The 27,394-nt window shown below is 38.5% G+C and overlaps 1 protein-coding gene across 3 annotated transcripts in view; it reads right to left on the reverse strand.

Moving 5' to 3' along the window:
- The window catches only part of LOC110829673 (CUGBP Elav-like family member 3), a 443,424-nt gene that overhangs the window by 318,865 nt on the left and 97,165 nt on the right, over window positions 1-27,394 (reverse strand). For all 3 annotated transcript variants that reach the window (XR_002543036.2, XM_087343518.1, XM_087343515.1), the window contains exon 2: window positions 16,390-16,472. Coding sequence is in view for 2 of the 3 variants with exons in the window: in XM_087343518.1 (XP_087199644.1) it covers window positions 16,390-16,472 (83 nt within the window). In the remaining variant the exon portion in view is untranslated. The remainder of the gene's footprint in view (window positions 1-16,389; window positions 16,473-27,394) is intronic.

Consider the following 27,394-nt stretch of genomic DNA (forward strand, 5'->3'; position numbering starts at 1 on the left):
GCTCTCTACTGCGCTAGTGATAAACTGCTTTGGAGTAAGAGGACGCCTTGCATGCCTTCAGGAATAATCCTACACCTTCCCTCGCACACATCAATTCTATGGCGGCCATGGAAATTGATTCCGAGATGAATTATTTCTTCACTGGAAGTCTACTTCACCTCGCTAAGTTCTACGACATATTGTTACTATAATTTATCGTGTGTTCCAGAAGCGGGATAACGGACTGTTTTAATCGTTTGTTACAGAGTAGCATCATGGATTTTACTTTAGTTCGCGTGCCAGATTGCAAAGTGAGACAGTTTTTCGCTGATCGAAACTCGGGGATACGACCAATGTTATTGGTCATGGCGTCTTCTTTGGGCTAATACTAAGGCATTTCTCGACTAAACCACAGTTTCAAATTTTGTGACAACAATATCATATCTTTCGCGTAAGACCTTCAGTAACACAAGATCAATATAATTTCCAACTACATTCTGTTTATAACTTTCGTTTGATTAGTGGAGCAATGAGCTATTATTTCCAAAGAACTCTTTTAAAACAAATTGGTCTTTATAACTTGCACTTCGTTGATGTACGACAAAACATTTAAATACAACTTCGTTTCAGGGAGGAAAAATTTAAATTTAAAACTAAAATTGAAACAGAACATACGTAGTCAAAGTAAACATGGTTAACTTGGAGTTACGTTTTCCATTGCACAAGGTTATGTACGTTTCTAAATTATGACTATATCTATTTGCACAAAAAGAGACTATGGATCTGACCGTAAGATATACGTCTAACCAATTAATTTTGTGAACAACCAGACCATGCTTAACCGTGGGACCTATTGTACCACGAAACACTGCAACACACGTGCCAAAACCGTTCGACCCTTCGTAGCGGTACCCAAAAGAATGAATTATATGGATTCTTTTTTCTGCCCCCATTCTCTTGCGGTTTCACATTTGCGACATGCATGGTCGATGATGTGGGAAGTTTCGGTTTAATTAAGGGGGAATTCTTCCCCCACCCTCTTTCATTACTTACTACGTCCCCCTAGCGTTCCAAAAAGAGTTGCTGAGTGGGATGATTTAAAGGACGTCACAGTAATTCTTGACTTACACAAACCTATAAAATAAAGATTTCAAACTCTTGCAGCTTTGAACATTTTATCAGAAAATCTTAAATATATTTAAAATATGCACAACTTACACGATAAGATTATTAGAAGACTTCAACAGGCAGGCGTGATTTAAAAAAAGTGTTTGAAACACGATGACAAGTTTCCTACCATACGGAACACAGACGGGTATTTTAATGTGTTATTCCATTGAGTTATAAATACTGAGGGAAATTTGTCTTGTATATAAAACAGTCTGGACTCTCCATTCTCTCCATTTTTCCGTTTCCGGTCTGGTTGCTAGAACATTGTAACCGCTATTTCATTCCTTCGTAACCGTTTAATGCAACAAATGAACGCTATGCGAAGCCAAGGCGGCATTTACTGTGTGCCATATCATGGAGTCAACCTTTCACACTTTTCGTAACGTCCGGTTTTGTCAATGACATGTAACTGATACTTATGAGCCTGTCGCAATAAATTATAATTTTCACTACTTCAGTACAGTTTATTCTTAGACAATCCCGAACGAAGAGAATCAAAATTTGGTGTTATTTTCAGCGCTTACGCATAAAAACTGGTAGGTCCCCAAACAGCAGATACTCCGTTTTATCTGGAGACGAAGAGAGAGGTAGCTCCGTGACGTGACCTCAGTGTTCTTCCAGATATTTACCAGTTGTTAAAGAAAAAATTCCCATGGTAGGACAGTATCATCGTCACAGACCTGCAGAACCACGAAATGGAGCAAATACTGGCGAACACGTATTGATCGTTCTTCTGTCGCGCACGCGGGCACAAAGAGACAAACTTCATTATATAGTCCTACTGCACGTCACTGAATTGAAAGCCAAGTCGTTCTTAAACTCTGAAATGTTGAAGGTAAGGAATCAGTTTCGCCCAATAGCTACTTTGCCCTCGAGGAAAAAACTTTAGTTCCTGCTTCATAAGAACAAGAGCGGGAATGAGAACGTATTCTGGATGCGCTGATGAGAGGAATTCCCACCGACCCTGAAAAATCTAGCACGGCCATTTTACCCGTAGCCAGTAGATCTAATGATTCACGTATCATCATTGATAGCAACTACACAGCAGAAAAGAACTCAATAAATTTCTTCATAATTTGCACTATTTTAATCATATCCTATATTATTAGCATTTATATAATGGGATGTGAGATGAGTGGACATGCAGCATGAAGGAGATTACGAATTCATACAAAATTTCAGTTGGAACTGGACTAATATATAAAATTGTGTGTGGAAGTGTGGGTTGGATTTATCTGGCTCAAGATGCGATCATGCTGTTGTACATATGGTAATGAACCTTCTACTCTTACAAACGACATGGAATTTCTTGAAGATTTTTGTCTTCTGGGTTGTTGCTCTGTGTAGTCTGGTCGATGTTTACCATTCATCGCCCTGATGACGGAGGCAGTATGGCCTCTGAAACGTTGGTTAACATCGACCAGACTACACAGCGCAACAACCCAGAAGACAGAAATCTTCATACTCGTCGCCCTGATGACGGAAGCAGTATGACCTCTGAAACGCTGGTTAACATCGACCAGACCACACAGCGCAACAACCCAGAAGACAGAAATCTTCATACTCACCGCTGTGACAACCTCAAATCTTACATGGAATTTCTTGGCTAGCAAAAAGACTACAAGGCTCTCGAGGGATTCCGTTTTATGGAGTCCCATAATAATGACACTGTTTCACGCATGCTACTCATACACGCTTAAATTTACATGCAGCTCTAATCTAAAATTCCCGTTTCCTCTGAGGTATAACGTGTGCCTCAACTTTACTAACCAACAAAGCACAAGTCAGAACAAACCCTTCGCTCCTCTCACACACGCTGGAGATGAGCTGGTCATTAGTCGAGTATTACTTTGCGAGGCCAGCTAATATATTACCAAGAACCATCGTAATAATGATCATGACAGCGCGCGGTCGTAATGAAGAGCACCTGGTCTACATGTTGTTGAGCCAGTGAACGGGGTGAATGAATGGGGGCCGGAGCTTCCGGACAGACACAATGAGGAGAGAGTGAGTACGCTATCACGTGCAACGGAGCGTGGGACGAGGCTGAGGGACTGACATGAAAAGTTACAAGGTGTTACAGCTCGTGTAGGAGACGGGGGGTGGGGGCAATGTCACACGGCGTCAACAAACGAAGCGTTGTAAAAATAACGCGTAACTTCATGTAATAACTAACTAGATGGCTTTCGGGACCCGAAAGTTTAACCAAAACCCCTCCGCCGGTCCCTGTCCTGGGAACTTAATGTAATACGAATATTCAATTTTAGTTCACTGACAGATATTCAATGGGAAAGGTAACTGTGACAGATTGACGATTATTATGATGAGAAACGTTGTAGGTTACTTCTGCGTCTTACTTCTGATGCCTAATGCGATATGTCAGGCATAACATTCGGCTTTGAAAACTTAAAAGGTGCTCAACCTACCTCGTTATCGTCCACACATCAAAAATAACATTCGCTTTAAACCAAATCACAGCGGTACGAAATTCAATTCAACGATGTGAGTTACGCAGTGACAGATTAGCCACGCCGAGGTCGACATTTAACTATTTAATGTAAATAATCGAGAAAAGCAGGGATGAGCAGTCCAAGGCACATGAATAATCTAGTCCGACCGGTGACTCTGAAGTGGTGTTATTAATAAATAAGTAGGTATTTTATTATGGTACTCGTGCACCTGGTCGCTGCGACCGTGGGTTCGAGTCCCATTCAAGGCATGAATGTTTGTCCGTCCTCCTCTTCCAGTCTGGTGGGTTACCCAATCTCGTAATATATAAATTAGAACCAATTAGAACGAATAGTTGATAGATCAATTTGACAATTTCTGAAGAAGACTTTACTGATGTTCCTCGCGAGTCCTTCAGCTTGCTGTCGCTTACAAACAATCCCTATTCTATGACAGACGAATGCAATATTATCCTTCCATCTATGCCTAGGTCTTCGTAGTTCTAGGCTCCTTCGGGTTTCCAAAATCTTGTATAAAGTTATTTTAATTCATGCTATATGTACAACTAATAACATCGTTATTAATTGACACATTCAGGTCATACAATTTTACGAAAAGTACGAATTATGTAGGTTCTTTTATAATTTATTTTCAGTGTTAGTTTAAGACACACAGACCTGCTAAAAGGTAAAACCCATCTAAACAATGTCTAAAAATGTAGTTCATACTTTAAAAAATACCTGTCGAAATGTATGCATTTTAATGATCTTTGCTAAATATTTTATTCTTTCACAACCACACGAAACACAAATAGGCTTTGTGAGCGACAGCACGTGGTGTACATAGTTAACAACGACCTATAAATTGTTAAGAGCTTTTCCCTACTTGTGTACTTCAACCTCTTTGACCGCACAGGCACACTAATTTACAAACTTTCATACACACATTTATTCTACGAAGCGATTTCGATTTCCGGAAAATTCCTTTAAACTCGCTCGTATTGATATTTATTTATTTAAACTGCAAACAACAGAAGCAGACCTGCAGCGGCCAGCTTTTCCTACTTTCCATGCTTTCCTCGCTTCAGTTGTCTTGCTGTCCAGCGAGATAGCAGTAGACAGCAGGCGTTTATTTATTTACAAACGGTAAAAAGGACAGAATAGATTGCAGAGTGTTTTCACGAGGGGTGTTGCAACTGCAATCCTGATTGTGGTTTTACGACCCTATAGGCGGTTTCAGGATCTCATCAGTGGTCATTCGACTGCGAAGCTAACGTGGTGCGCGACAGCCACTGCCCTCGGGAGCAGAACCGGGCGAATATTGACGTCACATTTTCTGTGGCATATCCAGTAACTTGAAAAGCTCACTCTCTTTCCATCTGAGCTTCTTCCGCGTCCCTGGAACCTCGTTCCCGTCCTGTTCCTTCCATATCTGCTTCGGGCATTACACTAACACACTGGTTTTGTTGCGTTTCTTCTATCGTATTTATAACCAACGCACATTCACACCTATAATAATCTCATGATTACGTTTGCATTATATTTTTGGCACAGTCATTGATTGTCAGCCGCTGTGAATTACCAAAATCTCAAGCAACATGATAACGTTTTCATTCTTTCTGGACAATAACCCGCACACCATGTTACAAGACCCACGCAACTTAGAGTGACAACGTTTTATGAATCTTAAGAAACCATTGGGCTTACAACAGTTACGTGTGAAAATATTAATGTCGTCACAGACTGTTTTGAAGTTGTTTGTCGCCAGAGGATGAACCTAATCAGAGAACGGTGTTTGAGAGCGATGTACAGAATGTGGCAGCGTTGAGACTGTATCCGTGGACGTCATTATAGCTTTAGTTCCATTGCAGAGCCATCTAGAAAAGTTTACCACGGATTCGCCTAAAGATTCAGAGGCAGGTACAAGATTGGCAGCCCTGACAGGTAGCGAGAGAGACGTGTTTCATGTTTCATGAAATCGCTCGCTTCCACTCTGGCCGTGTAGTAGTGCACTGCCGTGTCTTCATTATGGATGATGTCAGATTATTGACAAGGATTAAGGTCCAAACCAGGTGGCAGCTTGAGTGGGATGGTTGGAAACTAGGCCATCCACACTTCTCCGTCCTCACTGCACCACCAACGTCTAATAGCTTTCTTCAAGTATCTGCGCAGTTCTTTTCTACAAAGCTTGTTATAAACAATTGTAAATTGATTATAACCATCTGCAATAAAGTAAACATTGTTTTCGTTCATATAATTTCACAGATATTTCAATTTAAACCCTGGAAGAAACTACGTCGTGCGCTACATAAAAGAAAATATGGTGCCATCATGAAAACTGTCTGTGAACGAAGTGTTGAGGAGAATATTTAAACCAATGGCAGAGGAAGTACAGTTGATGGTGTATATCAGTGGTACACAACCTGGGGTACGCGTACCCCCGGGGGTAGGCGAAGACATCTTAGGGGGTACGTGAAATTTAAAAAAAATATTATTTTATGATAAACACTGAATAATCAGTAATGTAATTTATTTAATTCATTTTAGATGTAGATTATATACTATGTATAACTTGAATTATAAACCAACAACTTTTGGGGTACAAAGTTGAAGAAAAATTATATCTGGGGGTACGCGAACAAAAAAGGTTGAATACCACTGGTGTATATGACGACGAGCTTCACAATTTGTGATCACCAATACTTGTAGGGTTGTCATATCGAGTACAGCCAGATAGGCTATGAGAAATGCTCAATCCCTGAACAATTTCAATTATTTTACAGCATTCACATTTCAAATCGGTCACAAGAAAAATTATATAAACGTTTGTAGTAGTTCACATACACGTAATGTTTTATAACCATACACTCAGGACCACTTCTATTAACAACTTCTTGTTTTTATTGCTCGTTAATTTGTTTGTTTGCAGAAAAGTTTCATGCAGCGAATTAACGATTTTCAAACTATCCCCTTGCATATTCTAACGAACTGCAGGCGGTGGGACAGCAACTACGATGCGAATCTGGTATTCCATCAATTCCATTGATGTTAAAAGTCATGACACGAAAAAACATAGAAACATTCCAACAGTTATTCGGTTTCAGTTTGTTGAACGAAGCACTAGCGGAGAATTTGTGTAATACATAGTTCAGACATTTTTTACAGCTGTTATTATAAAACCAAACAGAGCTGAGAAACAATTTGCAACATTGCAACACATCTCTTAGATAAAGCGAACACGCTGCACAGATAATATCTGAATAAAACTAGTTATTATCCTCAATCAACCGATCAATATATCAACCAAACTTGTCACAAACATTGGAAACGTGTTTAGGATTACGATATATATGTGAGGTTATAAATCATGTGCTACAAGAGCTATAACTAACACTCTCATTGTCCCGCCCAAATCAGAGTACACAAGCTGTGTTGATTTGCAGTTTGTGCAAAACTCTACATGTTTAATACTTTAACACAATCTCAAACAACGATATAATTTCTTGCTTTGCTGTAGACTTCATCGTCGAAACATGAAACTGAGAACTGGAGTACTTGTTTTGTACACATATTACTTTAGGCCGTGCAATAGCTCAGGCGGTCAGACACCACAAACTTCTGGGCGGTTACCAACGTTTCAGAGGAACATGCTATCTGAAGCTGGAGAGGACACGTCCCTATGCTTGTAACCAGCTACAATGCCATTCAGCAACACTACACAAAATACCGCATATTTATTAGGGAAACAAAAAACTGTACACAATTTTGGTGGGGAAGACCGGCAGGCTGAAAGGGTAGCTGTGATCATCGGAGGAAAACAAACGTAACTGGATAAGAATAGTGTCCAATGGCGGGCTTTGAAATTAGTAATGTTTAACTTCTGGTTACGCTACAGTGTCAGTTCTATACACTCAAAAACGTTAAAGTACATATTTCATCCTTCTCTAATAGACTCGTTTCATATTTATTTATCTGCTGTCTAATTAATGATGCTGTTAGTAGCTCAGGCCATACAGAGTTAAATTAAACGCTGATTAATGTGTAATGATTGAAACAATATGGCCAGTAATAGCCCAGAATTTCTTTTTCTTAAAGGACTTGCTAAAGACAAGAAAAAACATCAGTAAGGATAGCATGTCTATGGAATGCGATTTGAATCCGGGAGCTCCCGGAAACGAAGCAGGCTCGTGTTACAACCTAAATTATCCTCTCCTGGTCGGTTTGTGCCTTTTAACTCTGCAGTCTAGTTTTCTGTCACAGCGTGTAGGTTCAGTGGCGCATTAAAATTTTCACCTACGGTTTACATGGTCCCATCAGGGGAATTCACTGTGACTATATAATTGTCGTGTTTATGGTGTTTTAACCGTCCGATCTGGCACTAAAACTGCGCAATCTCGCCACAGTCCGACCACCAGTAAATAAACAAGTTAGTAGATGTTTTCGTATCAATCGAAAAAGGCCACGAAGAATGAAAATTAGTATTTCGGGTTATAGCGTTGTGCAGTCTGTTAGAAGTTTACCAGCGTTCCAGAGGTTCTTGGAACCTCCATCCATGACGAAATTCGATTATATATTGACATTTCGATGTCGGTATATCTTTTTTGTCCTACTCGAAATGGTCAAAATAATGTCATGTAACATCTTGGTAAACTGATTTAAAATTAATGTCTTGTTACACACCATTTCCAAAATAACGTATTCGCAAAAATAATTCCAGTTACCCGAAGTTCCCAGCCGCAATAACTGCACTGCAGACCCAGCAAAAGCAGTTCCTTTACTAAACCATGTCGTGACGTCAGACGAAAAGAGTATGGCATAAAAAGAGAATTTTTGAAACTGTCCTTTCATTGTACTGGTTCAAAATAAAATATGGATGTGCAGCAGTACAATGCCACCTACATTTGTGAGGCAGACGAGCTGAAGTTTTGGGAGTAGCTTCAGTGTGTGCAAGATGAACATGTGACTAGCCACATGACTCCATCTTCTATAACGTGGTGCACGTCACTACAGAGAAACCAGGACGACATAACATAGATGTATCGAAATATTTTATGTATGTACAACTCACATTTAAATCTAATTTTCCTCACCACTGCACAAAATATATCCACTGCGTCTATTACAAATTTATAAACTATATTAATAAATTAATATATCATATTATCGTTTACATATAAGATAACCTGATTTAACAAAAACACCTCCTTCCACGGGTGTTCTATCTGTTCAGCGAGGACTTTAGTTGTAAGGAATGGTGTACCATTTTACTATTTAATAATTTATATGAGTGAATATATTGTTCTGATCACCATCATGCATCGTCCTACATTCGATGTAGTATAACAGTGCTTTACACAATACTTCAGTGACATGCTGCTGTGGTCCAGTTCAAGAATTAGTAGCCTATTTAAATTTGGGTGAAGGTTCTATCTAAATTTGTACAAAAACTCTAGCAGTGGTATTACAATCTACATAATCGCACACTGCTACAAACTGTTTTTTTAATTTTTTTTTCAATCAATAAAGTAATAAAGTATTCCCATTTACGTAGTGTGCTCAAGAAAATTCTGACAATAAATAAATTTCAAACAATATATGTCATAAATTAAACACTCTATACAAAATTATTAGTTTTCGAAAGTATAAAATATTTGTAATTTGAACGAGTTAGTTTTATTAGAGTAACAGCATTCTGATTTGTGTTCCATGTTTAAGAAATCGCCATACTTCTGCCTTTTGATTCACATTACCAATATAACATTATTCACGAGGCGTGAGGTATCGATAATACGACTTGCATTTACAATTACCAAAGTCTTTGGGCGTCTGTACATTGGAAAACTATTTACCTTACACATTGTAACAAGTTGTATGTAATTCACCATTCAGAACACTGATATTGAAAGACGTCCTTTTATACATAGAAACACTTCCGACAAGTCTATAAACATACAGAGATATTCGATATAAAGTGAAGTTATAACTTCAAACTTCTGGCCGTATGAGATTATACTCTAAAACGTCGGAAGATCATTTTGTGCTTGCAAATGGATGGTGCATGATGCACGAAATGTTATGATATACGTCGGTTTGACGAACAGGAAGAGAGAGAGAGAGAAATGGGGAGGCACACTGATTAGAGAACAAAGTACGAGGAGAAATCATGAGATCGGAAATGCGTAACCTATCATGATACATGAGGAGTTGTAAATAATGGAATGTATCAATCGCGATACACCATTAGATGAACTTTCGAAAGGATGGATGAACTCTGACTTTTCCGTACTCTCCAGTACACAACCTAATACCAGTCATTACCCGATCTTCATTTGTCATGTTAGTAAATTATGTAAAATTGGATGGATAGATGGCTGGGTCGATGAGCAAATAGCTGCATTACTGGCTTGTTGGTTCGGTAACTGCGATCCTTAAATCAATGCTGTTAAATGACGTTACACGGCTCTAACGGTTGCAATGACAACGTCAACAAGCCAGCGCGTCTACAACTCAATACATATACGCCCACATTGGTACGTGGCAGTCATATTTTACGTGCGTTGGCAGCCTTGTGGAGAGCCTATTAAAAATCGTTGTTCCGTCCGTCTTTCTGCCCCTACAAATTAAATAAGTTGAAAACTGACAAACCGGTTTTGATTAAATTATTCATTCCAGAATTCTATTACACACTGTCAGCTATTGAAAATTAATTTCGATCTAGCAGTTTTTACGACCACTTTACGTAAGAGCATAAATGACCGTTCAGCTTTCAGACTTAATGCAGACATGTGATTTGGTCACCATTGTTACCTACGCAGAAGTAATTCTCTGTGATGACGTAATCACCCATCCAGATAACTACCCGTGCAAAGGTCACTGACACCAAACAACTAACGTCTCTAGGAGAGCCCTCAAATATCATACGAAAAATAATCCCTAAACTTAAGAACGTTTATCTTTACAGTGTCATCTGCACTAACTACTTTCAAAGATATTCGTCAGGAATTTACTCATTCCTTTTGTAGGAAAATAAATAAATATCAGCTGGCCTAGTTTTTCCCACTCAGGTTTCTCGAACCATAAATTTGTTGAATTCTAAAAAAATATATACACAAAGTTCAGCCAGGCTGGGTAAGATTCCGAGATGTCGGTTTATTTATTTATTTTTGGGGGGTGTTGGGTTACGCTGGATAAAGTTGGGTTAGTTTGGATAGTTTGCGAAATAAAATGATGAAAACTAACTACCTCACAACTTTCGGTGCCTAGCGTCGTGTCGTATGGCCTCCCGAAGCTAGTCTTCGCTTTATATGGAATAAATTTCGGCGTTCGAACAACAGACGTCACGAATCTCGGCGTCTGGTTGTTACAGGCGTGTCGTCTGTCATTCCGATGCTCGTCTTAGCTTGATTCAAAATCTTTTGTCGACGTCGCGGCGACACTCGTTGCGAAATACGCGATCAGTTTGCCAGCAGTCTGTCGTATGGCGTCATGAGACTCTTTTTCGCTTAACCGGAAATCTTTATTCGGCATCAGAAAGATAGAAGTTATGAAGCTTGGCGTCAGTCTAGAAGTTTGGTGCCGTGTGGTATCCCAAGGACCCTCTTCGCTTAACTAAGAATTTTGAGACAGCATATGGACGACAGGCGTTTGAACGCTCGGTGTCGGTTTGCCAGCGCCGTGTCTTATGGAAACCTAACGCTAATTTGTGTTGTATTCGGCGTCGGCATCGAGATGACAGCCCTTGCATTTCTTGGCAGAAAATATCGTATAGCTTAAGTTGCGTGAGGTTAGGTTAGGTGAGGTAGGGTTACATTTGGCTGCGTTACGTTGGATCCGTTTCGGTGAGCGCAATGCCGGCGTTGGGTTTCCAGGGTCGTGGCTCACGGCATCTCGAGGCTCATCTTTGTTTTATTCAGCACACTCGTTCAGTCAAGTGTGGCCGACAATCAATGTTATATTATTACTGACAGATTAATTATTTTTAAAAAATACTGGGATACTGGGAACGATCCGTTATTCAAGTTCCTGAGCACTGCGGGTCCCAACGTTTCGTTTACTTCATCTATAGACATTCATTGGACTCCTAGGACGGGGGATCGGCCCGTCGCAAGGCCTCTACCTGTACACACGACAGCACAACAGAGAAAAAAGCGGACAGACATCCATGGCTTGAGTGGGATTAGAACCCACGGTCCCAGCGACCAAGCGGCACAAGGCCCGTGCTTCAGACCGCGCGGTCACTGCAGACCCATTTTTAAAAAATTAACATCATAAACATCTTCAGCGAGGCGTCATCTTTTAAACGACAATATATTACTTTTGAGCAGGCTTATGCATTTTCATATTAATCTATAAAGCATCATTTAATATCACAATTATAATCTTGAAGGCAAATAGTCAAAGAGTAAAATTCCATTTTATTTTTAAGATGAGACCTGAGAAAACGTCCAAAATCTCCTTTTATCTGCAACCACGAAGTCGTTTGTAAGTGAGAAGTGGGATAAAGCGCAGACTAACCTAGATCTTGCGTTCGTCTCGATCTGTTGTTATAGGCATTCAGAATGTGTCAACATTCGAGACATATCGCTCCCCCCAGGACGAAATATTAAATCTAACTGTAATAAGGCAAAAAAGATTGAGGAAAAGCGAGAGGCAAAAAGATGGAATAAGAGATGAGAAATGGAACCCATGAATTCTGACTGTGAATAAAGAAAATAATAAAAAATGAACAGAAAACTTGTGATTGATGCAGTATCAGAAACTATCGGCGGATAAATTATTGTTACACTTTGTACTTCAGCTTGAGATGGGAAAGACGTAAGACGGAACTAAAATGCGAATCACTTTTATGCTCTATTACTGAATAAACGGATAAAAATGTTTCAATTTCATTGCGGACTGAAAGCGACATTTCGCTGGAAAGCATGAGTTAAACATATAATAGGGCACTCTAATATATTTTTCCACTAAGGTAGCAAATACGTGCTTACAAGCCAAACGATGTATATCGATATTTGTACAAACTGTCGTGCTCGTAAAATATCGGAGCAAACTCAGCTACTTGATTTATGATAAGAAGCGTATACCATGGAGACGAGAAATAAAATGTCACAGTCTTATACATTTTTCAAGTTACAGGGTTAAAGATGAAAACAGTACCATTCTCCGATAAGATGGTGGTCCACACGACATCACAACCCAGAAGCCCAACACCAATATTTCACTTAAATCTTACATTGTTTGCCCTTTACCAAACAAATATGAGGTATTCGATCGAGGGATAGAAATCGCTGGCAACCTCTATATAACACTGTTTATACCGCATGCATAGCAGGAGATGCGGACAAGTTGCCGCAATATCAAGGAGTAAATATACACGTTGACACCTTCAGTCGTCATCATTACAGGCAACTATCGACATTAAGCAGGGTGTTCTATTCGACTACGGAGCGAAATCGTTAGTTCACACTTGAAGGGTCTGGAAACGATTAGAATGACGTAAGACTTGAGGCTTTCTCGGCGACGAGCCGCGTGAAGATTAAATCGAGGACAGCGTCTCTGAAACGTTGGACTACCATTCCATTTTGACGCGGCTTGTCACCCGAGAAGATTTTATATGAATTATAATGATGATTATCCTTACACAAATCTGTTTAAACAAAATACTGTGGGCATTAGGCCTACTTACTAACTAACTCCATGAAGCAAACTGTGTCTTAAACATATAGTACAGTTTCTCAATTGGTCATATTTCCTAACCTTTAAGATTATATTTCAATATTACCGATTACATTTTCGTGTAACTGATATAATGTGTGCATCATGCCCCGTCCATGTCATCCCTAGCTACTTGATCACCGTAATAATTGCTCCGGAAGACCATAAATAGCAAAAGTATTCATCGTCCGGTTGTTTCCATCCTCCTATTATTTCCGCTCTCGGTGGTGAAAATATCTCACGTATCCTGAAAACGTAGCTTATAAATAAAGACAGCAATTTTATCTGTCAAAATGTTACAGAATACAGTCATCTTCGTACTCGCCGCCGTGAAAACCTCAAATCCTACAAAACGTTACTGGTGTTTAAGGAACAGCGTATGTGTGATCGTTACAGCTCTTTATGGAATCTTGACCCTTATAACCAGGTTAGCAAAACAGAGCTTGAAGACGAAGAGGAATCTATCTGTTTTGTGTTAAGGAGCATGTGGGTGCATGAGTTCAGACGTTATTTATAAACCCGTCCGTTTGGACCTAAATATAGCAAGCACGCTGCCTCTCGGCCGTCAGCATTCGCACGGCATTATTCTCTGGCGCTTTGCTTCCAATTATAATTCAATCCGGGATATGTGAATGGCAAACGTTAAGATTTTAATTACGTTATAATTTGACCGTTTCCTAACACCAAATTGCATTTATCTTGACATAAATGTCTATTAGGAATGCGTCTTTAGATTATCGTTTAACAGACGTTTGCATGTACTGGAGGATTTGAACAGTCATTAAAATGTAAGAGATTACAAAACCGGCCATGCAAAGGGAGCCTCATTGTCGTGTACCATAATCAAATCACAGACGTAAAAATAAAGAACCACTGTTAGTGTAAAAATTAAGCAAGAGTACTTATAGATATTAGAAAAGGTCGCATATGGCGGGATTTTTTTTTGGTTCTTGCGCTTTAAACTATTCTGGTGAACATTCTGGATGAACATACTGCCAACAAATTAAGCCCTGAATATGGAGGTGGGAATAAATATATTTCAGGTACTATTCGCGACTTTATTACTTACATTCATCCACAAACTGAGTCTAAATCTCCATTCACGAATATATATGGGTCCACCAGATATACTGTCACGTAAATGAGCCGTCACGTGTGTTTATAAGGGAAGCTTTTACACGCGTCACTTACATGGAACGTGAGCAAATTAATTTTTCCAATGGCGTTATATATTTTTTCAGGAATTTATGGCTTTACTTCACACTAATACGAACATAACTATGGAAAATCAAAATTCATTTCTTCTAATGGGCATTAATAAATCGTTGTGTATGGCACTGCATCAGCTATAATGGTTTTAAAATGTCGAATCACATGGTAAATACGTAATTGAAAATGGTAAATACGTAATTGAAAGAAGGAAGTTTACCGCATTCTGAAGATTTTGAAAGAAACCACAACAAACAGTTATTTTCTCTATAGCATAATTCTGTTTCTTCTTCTTATTTTAAAACTTATCTCTGCAAATGAGTTTTGCAAGAAAAGAGCATACCAATATTCACAAACATTCGTAAGATTCAAACAGTTTTTTTTTCGGAAAATCAGTCGCCTTGTCAAAAAAACGAATAACCAGATTTTCCGACTTTCTGATTCAAAAGGGATGGAAAGCAGCAGTATCACAGAAACATCATTCATACAGACTCATTTACTGATACTTAATTTCGCTTTCCTTTAGTCTATAAAGTCCCCCTTAGCTGTTCTACCAACACAATGGCAGAAACAAAGAACAATTCCAACGTTTCGCCCCCGTTACCCCTGACACAACTTTATCAACTTTAAGGTGTCGCCATATTTTTAACAGTGTCTCACTCCATTTCCCTTCCCTGTCCCATTTTGCACGAAGGGAGGGGAGAAAGATTAAATGTGAGTATACAAGAAAGAGAACACAAGATTCCCATGACGTCTGGGCCGCCTTCATATCTCTGAGACGAACTTCAGTATTTTCAAATCCTGGTTTATGAGACTGAGCTTCATACTAAATCTTACTTTACAGTGCAGTAGTGGCGTAGGGTTGGGTTGGGATCTGTGTTACACTATTGGCGAAAAGGCTTAAGCCCTAATGTTTTCAGGTACGAAATGTGGGCATGTGCGGATGGAAATATGAAGAGTGGAATGAGAGAGGTGGAAAAAGCTTAGGAACGAGTCGGATATTCAAGTGAGATGCACCACTTTCAACCAAACTGCATACAGTTAACCCTCGTCCAACATGAGGATGAGGCCGTCGAAAGAGGCGCCCTCAGTTCGTCTGCGTTAGACGGAATTAATACTGTTTGCGATTGATGGGCAATCGGGAACTAGGCCTTTGAAAGTGAAAGTAAGTAAACAATCAAATCAAGTAGAATTCGGTACTGACATTCATCTATGAACAAACCGTGTAATACATTAAACTAAGATATCAAAGAAAATACAGCCGTTTTCTGGTAGGATTGATGGTTTTCACGCCGGTGAGTACGAAGATGGCTGTCTTATGGCTTGCAGCGCAGAATACTCCGGTAAAGTCTGCCAACGTTTCAGAGGTCCTTGCTGCCTCCATCATCACTACATAATTTCTTTATAGTTTACAATCAGGCGTAATAATAACTTTTTATGTATCAAGCATTTTGAAAGAGGTCGTCATAGACGGGCTGACAACAGGATTGTTGAATATCTCCGCATTCTCAAACGATTATATTTTCTGCCGATTTACTTGAAACTTGTTGTACGGTTGCCTAGAAACATGTTTATACTGATGAAAATCTCTTCATTTTGTAGATTGCTGTCTTCTGGGTTGTTGCAATTCATCGCTCTGATGATGGAGGCAGCAAGAACCTAAGAAACGTCGGGAAACTTCTATCAGACTGCACAACAACCCAGAAGACAGAAATCTTCAGACTCACCGCCGTGAAAACCTCAAATCTTACATCCTCATTTTGTGTTTATACCAGAGTCCGGAAAATTTGTTTAAAGGTCATAACAGCACTTCAAATGCTTTCGTCCGATTCCCGAATCACTGTTTGCTTCGTGCAAAGTAATTACTTACCCCTGGCAAGGTGTGCTTCTCATGCAGAGCGTTTTGAGCGTTCACGGCGCTGTCCCGACTGTAGTACGTGAGGAATGCACAGCCTGTAACGAAGACACATTCTGAATAAGCACACATTTTCTGACAAAAGTCGATCAAACTGCAGACTTCGTATGCTATTAACAACCTATGACATTAAGGTTTCCAATTTTACTTGAAACTGAGTATTATAAAAATATATGTTACATAGAAATATATTATGTTCACTAAATGTATGTTTCTATTACAGGCGCTGACTTTTCAAAAGTCTGGGGGTACTCAGGCTTGCGTTATAAATTCTCCTGGCAGACAATCTCAGATGAATAAAAATGCAGCCAACTACAAAAAGTCAGCATCAGAAACTCAAGGAATGAACAGAGTGGAACTAAAGTGTATTCACTAGCATCTGTCGCTCTTGAATTCCAAGAAAATCCTTAGTCAAAACAAAACTCAACCGGATGGAGTGGGTATAAAAAATGCAGTGGCATGAAGGATTGTCGAAAATTGTAAACATTCAACAAATGATTGTTCTGGGCCCTAATCAAAGTCGATGTACGTTGATTAAAATCATTATGAAAAATGGTTATGTTAAACGTAAGGTAAGGGAATTTCAAGGGGTTTTTGAGTACCAGATCCCTCACGCACAAAATACAAAAAAAAACGAAACGGTTGTGGCAAAAAGCGGTCGACGTAGCACCATTACTTTGCAAATACGACATGAACCAGCAAGTTTACAGACGGTTACACACATTGTTTTAAAATATGACTGTTTCCATTCTAAATACCTTGATTAATATGATTATTAAACAGTGATAATAACCAGGTCATCGCAAAACACCCCCAGAGTTTATTTCATGGATCAAATCAGACACCCCAGTTGTTCGTGTACGTACAAGACCTATTTTCACATCACATGTGATTCCTCTACTGGGTCTCTGTATGTGGAAGTGCGGAAGTTGCTAGCCGATGCATTAAACTGCACTCATACGTGCTTAAACATATGTTAGTTCGACTACTAGCCGACGTCACACCAGGAGGATGCTCCAAAATTCTACGCATTCGAAAATTAAATAAGATATGCCATCTAAATCCAAGTTAGATCAAAAGAAAAATTAACTTATATTTTCAAAAGAACGTGCAATGGTTATTCATCCATGTCTCTGTTCTGATACGAATAAAAGTAAAATGTACAAGAACAGACATCGGTGCTGACCATATTTTTCACCCCATATTGAATGACATAAAATTTCAACAAATGACTGAAAATATGGATATCGAACTTTAATTGTCTCTGAATATTTTATACGAGATAAATCTAAAGTCTAATGGAAATGCATGACCCAGACAAGATATTAACATTCCCATTCAGAATTTCGAGAATGTCAGAGAGGATCACAGCTAGAACTGCAGTAGGATGGGGCAACACTATTGTTTGTAAATAACAACAATAATTAAACAGTTCAATTCATTTACTATTGTAATTGCGGACAAACAAGAGATGGACTGTCGTCTGAAGAGATACATGTTGCCTCCATCAGGACGATGACGGGTGCAGCAGAGACCTCTGAAACGTCGGTAAACTTATATCAGACTACACGGCGTAACATCTGAAAAACTCATCTATATATAACCGTAAATGAGACCGAGTATCAACATTTCTAATTAGCCTTCAATTTCATTTGAATGTAATTTAAAACTGCACTAAGACTAATCCATGTAGTATTTATGTCACTTTACTATATTACAGATTCAAATAGTGTAGTCATCTCACTTGACTAGCCGTACATAAAGCCACATTTGATCACGGTGTGAAATCTTGTAGATAACTGGGGCTCAGTTCATTACTCAGCTTCGAAAGACGTCAGAATGGAAGCTGCCAGGGGATGGGTGAAATATATGAAAGAGTTCAACTTAATGGAACACCGAAGAGAACGGGCCTACCGAACCAGATGAATTCAGTTCAAAATCTCACACTACATTTCTTTAAAATCAATCTCAGTATTAACTGCGTAGTTACTTGGTAATTAAATTAACGTCAAATTACAAAAAAAAATTACCATTTGAACCTGCAATATTTTGACCATCTTCAGTGGAAACCAGAAAACGGAGGCTGTTTTCCCCGTGATATTCTAGGAAAATTACATTTTTATCTACGTCAGATACGATAATGGAAAAGAAATCCTGTAATAGTTTGGTCAACCCCGCCAGCGACTCTTCTGCTGTGCATTCATATAATATACGGGGGTGGTAAGGAACGTGAAGGCGGATGGTTTCTACTTCCGGTCCCTGGAGGTCGTCCATCTTTGTCCCGCCACAAAACGACTTCATTTCCGGGACCGCAGCGGGGCAGTAGGGACGCTAATGATCCCGGGACAGAGAGAAAACTCCGCCTTGCTTTCCTTTCTTTTATACATCACGCGGTTTGTGTAACGCAGCGTAGCCTCGTTTCTGCCTCGTTTTCGGACAGGCATGAGTTCAGCACGGTTACCGTACTTCATACTTTTTCTTTCTTCTTAATACTACTGTTTCATACTCTTATCGGCATAAAACTAGAATGTTTACAAACCACAGGTAACAAACTGCATCGTCTAACATTCGCTACCTCGACATCAAACAGATTTCAGCGACAGGTTTGGCTTTTGGGCTCTCTTTATATTTTCGTGCAAATCCTCAAGGTTAGACGAAGTTCTCAACAGGAAGTTTAACCCACTGGCATTCTTAGACGGCTATAAGACGTCACAATAATTCAGAAATTCCATTTATTAAAGACAAGAGACTTAATTCAAATTTCCTTTCTGGCACATATCAAGGAAACTACCACTGACCAAATTTTGCTTCCCCTGTAATATGTACCACACGTTTGACACTGAACCCTTCACAGAGCCCTTCCTCGTATGATGATAGTACCACAGCTGGTCAAGAATATATTCGTCATTCATGAAACTCGAATGAACATTAGAGTCTGCCATTTTCAGATCAGTCCAACTGGATCCTGTCCTGAACTACTTAAATCTTGTTCACTCACTATCTGCTCTTAACTGTTGATTGGTCGACACAGAAGTGCATATTTGGCGCAATGAACTTACATTTATCATTTCACATATAAATTCTGTGACATGGTGTTCTCTAAGAAATTTTAAAATTAATGGCTGACGTTTATGTCTCTACTGAAATTAGGAGTGTATCTTACCGGTCTTTAGGAGACATTTTGTAACCCTCCTTCATAAAACGAAAATTAAAAATGAAATTATAATGGGAGTTTTACGGCTTTCTGGATGTGCGGTAACGCCTACTTTACCTTCGTCATCATCGATAATAATTGCATGTGGTAGCTGACAGTCGCACAAGTAGTCATCAAATACCATGCGTTTCACAAAACCCGATGGTTGACTACCGTGTCAGCCACTGGACCCTATCGCTACGTCTTCACACTATCCCATCTATATCTAGTTCCCCTAGGTTTTCCGAGTAGCATTTTTTGTGTATTTCTAATCTTACTCATTCGTACTAAATGTTTCACCCGTCTTATCTTCACTGATATGATCTTAATTTCGTATAAGAGGGGAAAATATCAAAGAAAAATTTGTAAACGTATATCAAATACGAAAATATCTCCCCATTCCGAAGAAAATTGGTCCAGAACATATGATCCGTGGATATGATGTATGAATCCACATAGACCTATGTGAATAATATAAACTGAATAATATTACAAATCACTGCCTTAGTATCTGCGGTACGTTCCGAGTACACAAAATAGCAACGTCTGCCACTTTGGACCTTACCTGGCATCGTCTATTCATTAAACAGTTATACTACTAGAAAAAATGAGAAACTGAGATAAAGATACAAATTAAAAATCATGTCGCTTAGTAAAACTCGTGGTCACACGTGTTTACACCAAACACACTCCCCCACAATGGTAGTTGATGGGGCCGAACGTAATTAGCTGGGCGATGAAAATGACAACCCTTTCCTCTCCTGTGAACGCGCAGTAATCACCGCGAATCGATCGCAAGTCTGCATGTACGCAGATCTGTATGAACGTACGTACAGAAACTTTCACGATTAAAGCCACTCAATTAAAATGATTCTACGAGCCATCATTTCTCTCGGAGGATCTCGGAAAACATGAGGAATGTTACACAGGATAAAGTATCAGATCAACGAACAAAAGCAGAAAGTTACAGAACACGAAGCAGGGACTGTATCCGCTCACGTCTAATGGAGAACGTTGCAGAAATTAAGTTTAACTGCATAAATAATGTTTTTGAGCAACTCAGAAAAAACAAAGTGTTGCTACAATTTTCACGCTACTTTTTAGTGTTTAATCTCTTTCGCTGGAACCACAGCATCCCACATTCCGAAACGGTTTGGGGCCTCAAACGATATGGCATCTAACTTATTCCTCTTCCATAAACATAGCACACCGAGCTAAAAAAAAAAAGTCACGTGCTACGTATAACTTGCTACTCTTGAAAGTAGTTCAAATATAAATACATGCATGGCCCACTACGTATGTGCGCGCAGGCATGTGCACAAACATATACACGAATAGGTAACTGCTTGAAATATATTTATTTCGATTGACGTGTGCAGTAATTCATTTATTAATTCTTGTGTTATTTAACTACGTTTCTCCAACTCCATTTATTACATAACGTCAAATCACATCACAAAATTAACATATATGATGATTGCGTAACCATTTGGAGAAAAACAGTCGCGAACAATTTTGTGGCTTTCACTATGAGACAGTGAGGAAAGCAACACAATCCATTGCCAGCTAATACGTCCGTTATTCGAACCCAGTATCTTCCAGTAAATCTACAGCTTTACAGCCACACCAATGGCCTCGTTGTTTCTTTTCCAAAGATATTACGTTTTATTAATTACATACGTAAAAACACTGCTTACCCTCTCGCCGAATAAGCATATAATTTTTAATTTTCTTTATCAATAGTGTCGCAGAGATGAAATGAAAATAAGTTGTATGTAAGTTGCGTACAGTTTTCACAAATTTGATTAGAAATCAATCTTGTTCAAGATACAATGTTATGTTAGTCAATCGCTATTCCTTCTCATGATCTCTGGCCAATCAGGACACAATTTTACCTAGTGTTGTGTGGATACATATACGTGTACAAAATAAACCGTTTTGCCTAATGTTATATCATTACACTATTATTACCGCCAGAATAACATCATAAGATTATGTAATTACCACAATAAGTTACCGCAAATATTTACATTTAGAATCTAAAATTACACAGCAGTAATAACCAGCGCACACCTGGCGATGGGTGTCGTACATTCCCCGTTGCGTGTCTCAAATGAAGCTGCAATAAAAACCACTCACCCTTCTTACCAAACCAGTTTATCTCCAGTAGATACGTATGTGTCTGAAATATATAGCGTTCTGTAGCTGGCAGGTATTCTACCCCCACCAAAGAAGTATAGGGTTAATCAGTGTTAAAGATTTCCTTCGTAAAAAAAGCCCTCAAGCCCACTCGAGATAGTACTATGAGTTACATGGGAAATGGAGGTCTGTTATCAAGGTGCAGATCACGTGACCTGTACTATAAGGGTTTGTGCGAGCGTCATAATTAACAACAAAGGTGTGCAGCCTTTCCAGAACTTGTGTCTCGCTAGAAAACAAGAAGTTCATTGCGGGCTGATTAGAAACTTTAATACTCGGTCTAATTTACGGTTGCATAAAGATGACTGTCTTCTTTGATGTTGCACTGAGTAGCCTGACAGAAGTTTACCGACGTTTCAGAGCCGCTTGCTGCCTCCGTCATGGTGCAGATGGAGGCAACATGTATCTCTGAAACGTCGGTCAATCTCCACCAGACTACACCGTGTTTGTCCACAATCAAAGCAGTGATTATGAAATTATTTTGGCAATGTGCAAGTATTGCGTAGATTAATCAAAACTGAAGTCTGAGAATGCAGCATATATTGTTATCCAAAATCTGTGAATTGTGTTTTATAAGTATTAGTCTATTTTTACGAATCGTTTACTGTAATGAAGTGTACAATGCTTTTTCGTTCAACAATTTTTATCTTTTGAATTAAAACTACAAATATTTAACTCAGCTTCTGGCTACATAAATATCTTAAATTCACTTGATCAGTGTAAAATAGTAGAACATGTTTTCAATACAAGCGTTGGTTATAAAACAAACATTCCTGGTGACATGCGTGCTTTGAGCTTCTTATTGTGATATAAAAGCACTGAAATTAACCAATCCTGTAACAAGTTTAGTTATGGAAATGTTTAATAAAATTTATTGTTCCTTGGTGTGCAGCACTTAGTTTTTAGAAAGACTACATCTGATGTGAAGTTCATTTTACACACAACTGCCATCTACGCGACCTTCACTCCAAAAGGTTACTACGCTACGAACGTGACGTATACCACGTACTACTATAACATCATCTGACATGGCTGAAGATGGCCTGAGTATTACTACAATAATAAAGGTTGCGTAGACGGTGGTTCCATATTTATTAATTTTTTCTTCATTCGCATTTGTCCCCCATTTGCAGGGTCTGCGTTTTTTACCTCTCCTGGAGGTTTTATGATTGATCTATTTTTTGGACATTGGTAGAACTCCTCTGCAAGGCTTCTGCCTATACAAACAAAGAAAGGACGCGGACAAACATCCATGCCTTGAGTGGGACTCGAACCCACGGTCCCAGCAGTCAGGCGTACAAGGTCCATGCCTAAGGCCGCGCTGCCACTGCGCTGGCTATATTTATTATGTATTTATTTATGTAAAGCTCTTATTTGCTTTAACGGTGTATTTTGAACTACCTGAATTATATGGCTGCGAATGGGAGAAAGATTTTAAATAATAAAACCCTAAGAATGTGGAATAAGAAATGGTTGTGGACTATTACAAGGTCCCATTTTCCGAAACGGACTGAGTAAAACAATATAAAATCATAATTACGTCGTCTCCGAGGCCAGAAAAATACCAGAAACCTCTCGATCGCAAGAAAGTCATGGAAAAGACTCAACTGTGATATTCCTTATTGTGCTGGTCTGCTGCTAAAGTTGACGAAATAAAAATACGGTGCACAGAAACAATTACATATAATCGTGTTTCGCTTACCATAATTAACCCGAAGCAGCTACACTCACGGGCATGCAGTTCAGTGTACAGCGTGTACCTGACTCACAACACTTGCATCACACGAAGTACAATTAAAACTTGCAGCACGACATTTAATACTCACTATTCGATCTATCATCCCTTTGTACCACTTCCCACTTTTGGGCGTACCAAGACAGTATTACATTACACTTAAAACGAAGCACATAAACCGTTAAGAACTGAAAAATATCCAAACACACAGCACAGCACGTGCAAACGACACACAGAGACGCAAAACTACGTGTCACTTTCCCACAATGCCCTAGACAGATAAGCATAAAAATGGAGTTGCAGTTTCATCAGTTAATGCCAACATAGGATAAACGTCACCAATTAGCACCACTTCTTCGATCAGAGTTCGGCAATGTTTTGTTACTCCTTTTCCAAATAAAGATAAGTCAAGCAATCTATATAAGTGGTATGTTACAGCTATATATGAATTAATTTATTACGTAGCTTAAGTAATTTTGCCTAACCGAACATTTTGATATCCCACAAATGAATTTTAGTCAAACGACAGTTATGAAGGGTCAAAATGATTCCAGCAAACATGACGTCACAAGATTTTTAATAATATTGAACCGATTAGCCGTGATAATCTTTCGACATGCTGGAAAACTATAAAAATAAATTTAGGTCAATTTTATTTCCTTTGATACAGTCCAAATTATATACGAAGCAACTAGCCCTAGTAATCTTTATATTAAAAATATGGATAATTCCAGTGAAATTAACAAGCTATATAACATTATAATAAATATAAATAAGTTTAGATTGTTATTAGTTCTTCTATTCATACAAAATCAACCCTATATGAAGTCATAATGATTTCTCCGTTTCAAATCTGGTTGCTATGCAAACACAACAGTTTTACTGTGCATAAAGCGACATACGTCCACAGCTGTTTCGTTGCTTAGCTACAATTTTCTATATGTAACGATCACTTTGAAGTTCTGTGGCTGTTAATAACACACGATTCGTCATTACGAATACACATAATATTGTCATCAATCGCTACACAATCACTAATAAATATGGATAATCGATACTTCAAAAAAATGTATTTTATGAAACACTCGGACGTATAATGGGTGCTTTCACTACTTAAAAGTGTAAATTAAATAAATATGGACAATTACAAAGGCAGTATTCCGTAATTCACAGAATCATGAAAAATGAATTATACTTTATCTCAGCTTTTGCATAATCGTGACATTAAAACCCTTTATGACTCAATAAATTACATATTATCTTTTGAAATATAATAGTATTATATAGGTTTTCTTCAATATAAAAACTATTATCATGCAACCCACGAGAACACAACAAATAACATATTTTATAGCTGGTAATTACGTTACTTATATTTCATTCGTTTCATGTGTTTCCATGATGAAACTGAGCATATTTTTGTGTTTTCTGATAATTTCAGTGATAAACTTATATCCATCTACTGCCGAGGTTAAAAATTCTTGGTTAAATTTTAGGTTCTCACGCCGGCAAGTAAAACTATAAATGTCTTCTGAAATGTTGCGCGGTGTTCTCAGGCAAACGTGGCCGACGTTTCAGAGGTGTTTACCGTCTTCAACATCACAACCAGATAATGACTTCCAATGGACGGATAATATTTACATTTTTCCTCCTTTTAAAATACCAAAAGCAAAGAGCAGAGCATGAAACGTACGCCTACATATGAAAATATTTGTAAGTGTTTTTGTCCCTTGCAGCAGTCACATCTATATTGATGTTACACACAAACGCTTAGAGTCTATGCCCTAACTAAAATTTCTGTTCTTTTGTAGAGAGTTCGCTATTCTGCTTCAATATAAGGGTTAAGGAAGCCAAAATATATTACTCTAACTGCCAGAAACGGTTCGGTTGTAAACATTTGAATCAGTATTCCGTAAAGACACTTTACATTTCCCTTTATAATGGTTTTAGTGGTGAATATGAACTTTCTGGAAAGTTATAAAAACAGAAAACTGTGTGCTAATGCTATTACCTTGTTTCATATTTACTATTTCTGCAGAATCTTGTGGAAACAAGCACAGATATTATAAAAATCACCCGAAATGGATGAGAGACACAGGCAGCAACAAAAATCGATTTGGTCCGGCAACAACAACATTTCGGAATGCTGGCACGATATATAATAGGGCTCATGAACAAGTTCTTTGTTTAACTCCACGGAGCAGAGTCCTGATGGAGAAGCTGATAGTATGTTCAGCTAGTGAAGAAATTTCCCGCAAGACTTTGCTACTAGTCCCTACCTTAATAAATCCAACCCACACAACCAATCTTGTTTCCCTAGGTCCCATTTTAATATTATCCTCCCATCTACCCTTTGGTTTTCCAGGTGCTCTGTTCCCTTAAGGCTATCGAACCAAAACGTTGTACGTATATATCATCTCCCAATGCATGCTGCATGGCCTACCCATATCATTCTCCTTAATTTGGTAATCTTAATATTTGGGAAAGAACAAAATTTTGAATCTCTCCTAATTATGCAACTGTCTCCACCCTCTTATCGATTCTTTCTTCTTAGATCAAAATATTCTGTTGTCTTCCTCTCCCCAAACATCCTCAATTTATTTCACACTCATTTGAAACAAGAAGTATTAACATAGGTTTATTTATTAAAACTTCTACATTATTAATTGTAGGTAGGAAAAAAAAAAGATTCTGAACTACAAGAATTCCCAGAATTTAACTTGCTCTAAATATCTTCATGGATGCATTTTTGATTTGTTAACTTTGTTTCCATATATCAAACTTGGAGGCATTTCGAAATTATTAGCAACATTTATGTAATTATTTTGTGTGATATTTATGTTTTCACTCAACACATTCAGACCATCAGCTCAGGCCCTAAGCTGATTTGTTCTATTCAATTCTAAAAAATTCTGTGTGCTTGGACCTTCCTGATGGAGTTTTCTAAATCATGCTGAGAAATAACTGTGATAAACAAGTTCAAATCAACAGCTGCTCACCTTTTGTGATCATCACATCTAACCTCTTCTGCTGAAACAGCGTCGCTAAATGTCCTCATTAATTAATCATTCATTAACATTTACGCGTAACATTTCATAATACTAGGTTTGAATACGATGCGATGTCGAGATAGACAAATACGGCAATTGTGGTCATCATTGTTATTTCCATAGTTCGTATGGTCCATGAAATGGGCAAAAAGAGAGTTCAGACCATTGCTGCAATAACAGAACATTATACCAGAGTAATAAAGTGGTGCATTATGGAAACCTCAAATCCAAACAACACCGGGACTGTTTCCATTGGGTCGGTTTGGAAACAAGCGACTAACAGCCCCCACGAGCTGACACAACCATTAAAGCTGCTATAATACCGCGACACCTAACATTAACCGAAAGCTCTCTTTTCACGAACTGGAAGAGTTTTCAGACGAAACCACCTGATATTAAAAATGTATCTTATTTCTTGTTCTTTGCTCTGAGTAAACAAAGTGTGAGCGTAAGAGTAATGTAAATTTTGCCGTACGTCCGTATGTTTTAGCCCCTAAATCGGACAACAGATTTAAATTAAATTTGGTATGACCTGTCTATACTAAGGATAAATTTAATTTAATTTTATTTATAATTTTCACTCAAAGTGCCAGACTGTACTTTCATATCCAATGTAGGCAAGTCATCAGGAAGTGGAGGTCTAACTTCACGCATTTTTAACCTCAGTTCCAGATAGATGTGAACGGTTACCTTCACTTTCCGTTCTGGAAAATAGCCTCACGTACCCTTCAGATAGGTGAGCTGTGTGGACTCTAAGCGTCGGTCAAGACTTGATGGCCTAAG

Source organism: Zootermopsis nevadensis, unplaced genomic scaffold (assembly GCF_977971745.1).
Source record: "Zootermopsis nevadensis isolate Lab colony 2312 unplaced genomic scaffold, Znev_1.0 Znev_ptg000001l, whole genome shotgun sequence".
In the NCBI taxonomy this organism is placed as follows: Eukaryota; Metazoa; Arthropoda; class Insecta; order Blattodea; family Termopsidae; genus Zootermopsis; species Zootermopsis nevadensis.